At 43.4% G+C, this 6,914-nt stretch overlaps 1 protein-coding gene across 1 annotated transcript in view; it reads left to right on the plus strand.

Annotated features, from left to right (window-relative positions):
• Nucleotides 1-4,773, plus strand: part of LOC106819818 (kinesin heavy chain-like) — a 5,686-nt gene extending 913 nt beyond the window's left edge. The window contains exon 2 of the mRNA XM_014824400.1: nt 4,666-4,773. Within this exon, the coding sequence (XP_014679886.1) occupies nt 4,666-4,773 (108 nt within the window). The remainder of the gene's footprint in view (nt 1-4,665) is intronic.
• Nucleotides 4,774-6,914: the final 2,141 nt, after the last annotated feature.

Genomic DNA, 6,914 nt, shown 5'->3' on the forward strand with positions numbered 1-6,914 from the left:
CGCGCCCCGTTTGCGCAACGTAGGGAGAACCCTCATAGTAAGTTCCCGGATAGTGGAGAAAGGTTCGTGTTGAGAATAAACCCAGTTTGGAAGTTCTAGTCTCTGAAAACGCACCAGCAAACCGGCCCGAGTGATTCACTCGGGCATTCCTCCGCACAAAAGAATAGGGAGACTTTGTAACCCTATCTTCATGGGTTTGGGTTACATTATTGTATCTATACTGACAGCAGCAGCAGCAGCATAAAACTAGTTTGTCTGACACAAGTCGGCTTCAGTACTGCCTGTGTGAGAGAGAGGTTTTCGCAGGTGCAATACCACTTTAGGCACCTTAGGTATCACAAAGTGCAATGATGCAAAAACCCTAATCCTAACCCTAACCCTAACACACTTCGTGATACCTATAAGGTTATACTTTATGACTTAGGGTTAGGGTTAGGGTTTTTGCATCGATTCTTTGATATACGGAAAGTCTGTGCATCAATTGATGATACACAGAAATCTGTGCATCACTTCGTGATACCTAAGGTGCCTAAAAACTTGTGGATTTGCGCCGTTTTCACATTCCCTGCAGTTGTGTTATATCAAGAGCTAATAATACCTAGAGTGTACAACGGAAAAATGGGAAAATAGTGCTATTTCACGACAACATTATTCTACTTTGCCTGCGAGTCTAGAATAATTTTATGGTATTGCATTAAGCAGAATTCTTTGCTCTCTAAAACAAGACCAACCGCTTGTCAATACGATACTCCTAGGCTCAGATATTGGCTCGTAAACTTTCCCTCCCACAGGCCTCACGGCGCCTTGCATCCACAATATTCACTATCCTTCTCGCCTTTTGCAGGTTAGGAAAGTCGCTTCGTGAGAGTTCGGGTTTTTCCGCGATAACTTTATGAATGAACGGCGTTTCGGTTATCATCGGTGACTTTCGAGGGCATCGCCTATGCCCTTATCTTCCATTATCTTTCCTAGCACGGCTAATGCCCGTCATGATAGAGCCGGAAATTTTTTCTAAATTAAGTCTCTACAACGCAGCTCAGTTACTATATGGTGTAGTAAGAGTACAAAATTTGGGCATGTGACATCAATTATCAGCGCTGCAAGCGGTGACGGAAACCGATAGTCAAAATGCTTAGAGGCGAGTAGGATGCTAACTGAGTTGGATTCGAGGCGACGTGAGGCCTGTGGGAGGGGAGGTTTAGGAGCCAATATCTCAGCCTAGGAGTATCGTATTGACAAGCGGTTGCTCTTGTTTTAGAGAGCAAAGAATGGACTCGCAGGCAAAGTAGAATAATCATGTCGTGAAATAGCACTATTTTCCCATTTTTCCGTTGTACACTCTAGGTATGTATTAGCTCATGGTATATATATACATATATATATAAGAGGTCAGCGACAGCGTGGCATAATGATACAGGGCTAACTAGAGTATGAGATCTCAACTTGCAAACTATACAGCTAGATAGTTGATGGATTGTGACTAAATACTGAAACGTACAGATGCGTATGTACACAGATCCAAGAGTTTCTGGTCCACCGACGTTCAACAGCTTGCTAACCCCTGTTTTTAACGGTATGTCCCAACATCGATAGCTATCAGGAGTAGATAATAGAGAAGGAGTGTGACATCAATAAACAAGGGAAATTCGTCATTTACTAGCCTTTAAAATACCTACGATTTACTACGCGTAACTCATCCAACTTGAGCTCAAATTGTACACAGTACATTCGCCTAGCATCGTGCGAAATCGTTTCCTTGTATACACAAGCAATCTGGAGATACAGACTAAAAGACTCGGCGAGGCATGTGGCTCTGCGCGTTGCTACTAGCTGCCTTTTGTTTGAATATAGGTGGGCAATCGGCTTAGATTAATGGTCAAAGAATGGATAATCGCGTCGTACGTTTTAGTCTGTATCTCCGGATTGCTTGTGTAAACGAGGAAACAATTTCGCACGATGTTAGGCAAATGTACTGTCTATCGTGCTCAAGTTGGATGAGTTACGCGTAGTAAATCGCAGGTATTATAAGGCTAGTAAATGACGAATTTCCCTTGTTTATTGATGTCACACCCCTTCTCTATTATCTACTCCTGATAGCTATCTATCAGTATATGTAAATACAGTTCAGGCTGGAATGCAATTTGTTAGTGTTATCTGATGGTGATAATGGGAACTGAGCAAAATGCTAACTCTCTCTATTGTTTACCAGCCCGTACTAGATCATGAGATTATTTATATTACACTGCAAATCCAATTTTATATTATAACATCCAGGGTTCTCCCCAGGATGAAATTGAAACAGGGGGAGGGGAGGGGGAGGTGGGTCCGGGGGGGCGTGTTTTTTACCGTACCACTAATTAATGCGTAAAATCGCCACCACACCATAGACGGTATTTGGGGTTCTTGTATATATAAGATAGCCGAGTCTGTGTACAGTTAGTGTTGGGTTCGGGACAAGTTAACTGTTTGTACTTGTGTATGGTCTGCAGTGCATGCGTGGTACGGTAAAAATACACGCGTCGGTGGTCCTGGTCGAATGGGAATTCTTGACGATCGATTCCCGCGCTGTCAAACTTTTATTGTGGTGGAATTTAATCGCGGCGGAGGTAATTTAAACGGGGCGAAACGATTGAAACAGGAGAGTTTTCCCAAACGTGGCGCGCGTTTGCGCCCCGTTTGCGCAACGTAGGGAGAACCCTGACATCCTACGTTAAATCGTGATAAAATTAGGTTCTGCATAACCGTTTTTTTTGTATTAATCAGAAATCTGATGTGTCGTATATATAGATCGAACGATTGATTGTTATTCACATCTATCCCAATTACGTATACAAGTGTGCGCACATTGGGGCGATGACGATGGACAGGTTCATGTCGGGCCGTACATCTGTGACCCATAATCACCTCCATGGATCTTTGGCATTATCTATTTGATTAACAGTGTATCTACCAGCAGCTCTTAGGTGTGAGGAGGTGTTGTGAGGAGCAGGTTGCATTGTGATTATAGTCCCTGGTACAGCGCGGGGCAATGTAGCCGTCGTCGCTACAGCGAGACCTGGTTGTTGCGTCGGCGATATATGCCGCATGAAATATGTACGAAATCGTTCATTATACATGACGTTTTATTTTCCACGATGTTCAGTTCTTGACGAACTAGTTTCTGCGATTTTTAGCGTGCTGGAAAGCGCAAACTGTGCTTTAGAGCTGAGATGTGAAAGTAGATCGTAATGCGGTACAGAGACACAATCCCTCATCTTAAAATTTGAAAAAGTGAAATTGCTACAATGTCAATGCTGTACTGGAGTAGTTATGGTCTATATTTATCCCACTCTTCCATTTACTGAATTATTACTGTCCTTACAAACCATAGTACCATTTAGAGTGTATAATTTTCTTACCAAGTGTGATTATTCATATTAAAAGTTTAGTTTTGAAATATAAAGGTGTTAACTTAATAATGATGACATATTTAAGTGAGTATTTACATCGAGTTGTCAGAACTAGTTGTTACATCGGTGGATAAAGTATTGTTACATATTTAATACTATACAAAGTTAGAAGTCGACCAGGATTGTCAGATCCATAGTATACTTTAACTGCCCTCGGTTGCCATTGGCAACACATGTTAAACACTCGGTAATAGTTATGTGCTGTGGTAACGTGTCAAGCAAACTCTGTTAGTTTGTTATTAATGTGTCTCACGTACCCAACTACTCGCCACGTAGATTTTGGGAAATTTCCCGTTAATTTTCAATCGAGACATGATTTAGACATTGCGGCTGTTTTACAGATTTTATTCGTCTGTTTATCTCGAGTTTATAAGTAAACCGGTGTAGATGGAATAGGTGTGAAATACAACCCGTAAGGTAATTCCTCACGCCTGTGATTTGTCGGGGCAATCTCCGTTTACTAATGTTGCGTTAGTCTTCGTATGTATATAATGGGGCTTTTAACTCTATTGAATCTATTGAAAACTTGTAAATTCTGTCTATTGTGGTGCAAATTTGCAAGGGAAATGTTTTTTGAATCTTGTGTGTGTATGTGTGTGTATCATGTGTGGTGTGCGGTAGTGCGTTAATGTACATTGTACATTGCTACAGCAAGGTTCCATGGCCGTTTAATGCAATAAGACGGTTTTACATCTCAACTGTGCAGATGTCCAATTGAAACATACTCGGTGGACACTGAATATCTGTTGGAAGCGAACTCAGTTGGTATGAGTGACGGTGTCAGAATCAAGTCAAATACAATTGCTTTTGCTTTATATCTACACAGCCATTATTATGCCCTTGCATTGTCTGGTTAAAGACTAAATGCCGTAATGCACCACAACTTTATTGCGAGGTAACAGAATTGGTTTACCATGTTGTTATGTGCTATAACATAAATGTGAGTATGTTATCACGATGTAGGATCACAGGCTGTGAACATAGGGAGCATATATGTCGTAAATCATTTAAAATTATTACCTGTCAAATAAATGGAAAAATAAAAACACATAGACAAATTAGGTCTCTCTCATTAGCGGATTCATTAATGATTACTCGGGCATATATATATATATATATATAGATATTAGATAGATAGATAGATAAATAGAATAATCAGTGTTTTAAGTCGTGGTTTGTAGTATGACATGTGTCTAACTGTGATTTATTTTTCTAGGGAAGGGTCTACCAGTTTGATAAAGTGCTGCAGCCTAACATAACACAGGAAGCCGTGTATAATATCACTGCTGCCGCCATCGTCAAAGGTAATCGTGCTGACGCCTAGTTACACTGAGAGGGTCTATGTCCTCCGGGGTACTGCCGGAACGTACCCTGACGCCTAGTCACGCTGAGCAGGTCTGTCCCCCGGGGTACTGCCGGAACGTACCCTGACGCCTAGTTACACTGAGAGGGTCTATGTCCCCCAGGGTACTGCCGGAACGTACCATGGGTACGGTCCGGTATACAGGAACGTACCCTGGTACTGTCTATTATGCCGGACCATACCTCGCCTACTCCACTTAGAACGAGTTTAGGGAGTCGCCTACGCCTACTCCCTAACCCTAACCCTAACCCAAACCCTAACCATATCAGATAGTTACCAGGGTACGTTTCAGCAGTACCCTGGGGGACATAGACCCTATGAGCCATAGTTATAGCAGCAGGAACACATACACGCGTGTGTGCGTGTGGGGTGGGGGGGGGGTGATCGCCTCCCAATTGTAATTGCCTCCCAATTGTCCTTCGTAAAATAATTGGAATCTATTGATTTGTTTACTCTAGGTGAGTATTGTCTCCATGTGCACTGAGTGAGTGAGTGAGTGAGTGAGTGAGTGAGTGAGTGTGTGTGTGTGTGTGTGTGTGTGTGTGTGTGTGTGTTGTGTGTGTGTGTGTGTGTGTGTGTGTGAGTGTGAGTGTGAGTGTGGAGTGTGAGTGTGAGTGTGTGTGAGTGTGAGTGTGAGTGAGTGGAGTTGAAGAGTGAGAGTGAGAGTGAGAGTGAGAGTGAGAGTGAGAGTGAGAGTGAGAGTGAGAGGTGTGAGTGTGAGTGTGAGTGTGAGTGTGTCGAGTGAGTGTGAGAGAAGGTTGAGAGTGTGAGAGTGTGCAGAGAGTGTGAGTGTGTGAGTGTGTGAGAACGTGTGAGTGTGTGAGTGTGTGAGTGTGTGAGTGAGTGATAGAGGGAGGGATGGAGGGATGTATTAGAGCACATGGTACGGTAGGAGTGAGTGATAGAGGGAGGGAGGAGAGGGATGTATTTCGAGCACATGTAACGTGGAGTGAGTGATGAAGGGAGGGATGGAGGGATGTATTGGAGCAAGCCGCTGGAAGTGAACATGTACGTAGGAGTGAGTGATAGAGGGAGGGATGGAGGGATGTATTGAGCACATGTACGTAGGAGTGAGTGATAGAGGGAGGGATGGAGGGATGTATTGAGCACATGTACGTAAGGATGAGTGATAGAGTGGAGGCCGATGGAGGGATGTATTGAACACATGTACGTAGGAAGTCGAGTGGACTTTAGAGGGAGGGGTGGAGGGATTAAATTGAGCACATGTTACGTAGGAGTGAAGTGATAGAGGAGGGATGGAGGGATGTTATTGAGCACATGTACGTAGGATGAGTGAATAGAGGGAGGGATGGAGGATGTATGTGAAGCACATCTGTACGTAGGAGTGAGTGATAGAGTGAGGGATGGAGGGATGCTATTGACACATGTACGTAGGAGTGAGTGAATAGAGGAGGATGGATGGGATGTATTGAACACATGTACGTAGGAGTGAGTGATAGAGGGAGGGATGGAGGGATGTATTGAGCACATGTACGTAGGAGTGAGTGATAGAGGGAGGGATGGAGGGATGTATGTGAGCACATGTAATCGGTAGGAGGGAGGGATGGAGGGATGTATGAAACTACTATGTAACGTAGGAATGAGTGATAGAGGGAGGTGATGGAGGGATGTATTGAGGCACATGTACGTAGGAGTGAGTGATAGTAAGGAGGGGTGGAGGGATGTATTGAAGCACATGTACGTAAGGAGTGAGGTGATAGAGGGGGGTGGAGGGATGTATTGGAAACAAACACATGTACGTAGGAGTGAGTGATAGAGGGAGGGATGGAGGGATGTATTGAACACATGTACGTAGGAGTGCCTGATGCTGTATGTTTATTTTTTTAACAAAACCGATCACAGTAAGTCCATTCATATCAACCCAAACAAATTCTATCCGTCTCCTTCTGACAAAAGACATGAAAGCTTCCACACATGGAAAACTGGTTCCTTGGCCATTATAGCAGCAGAGTTGATAGCCAGTGACGAGAGCAACACGGAGTTTTATCATGGTATTTTATTCGCTATTGACGCAGGATTACTGCGATAAATCATAAATCATTTACCGGGTTGCTGAGCGATGGATGTATGATCGTTTGTTA

Source organism: Priapulus caudatus, unplaced genomic scaffold (assembly GCF_000485595.1).
Source record: "Priapulus caudatus unplaced genomic scaffold, Priapulus_caudatus-5.0.1 Scaffold4619, whole genome shotgun sequence".
Lineage (NCBI taxonomy): Eukaryota > Metazoa > Priapulida > Priapulimorpha > Priapulimorphida > Priapulidae > Priapulus > Priapulus caudatus.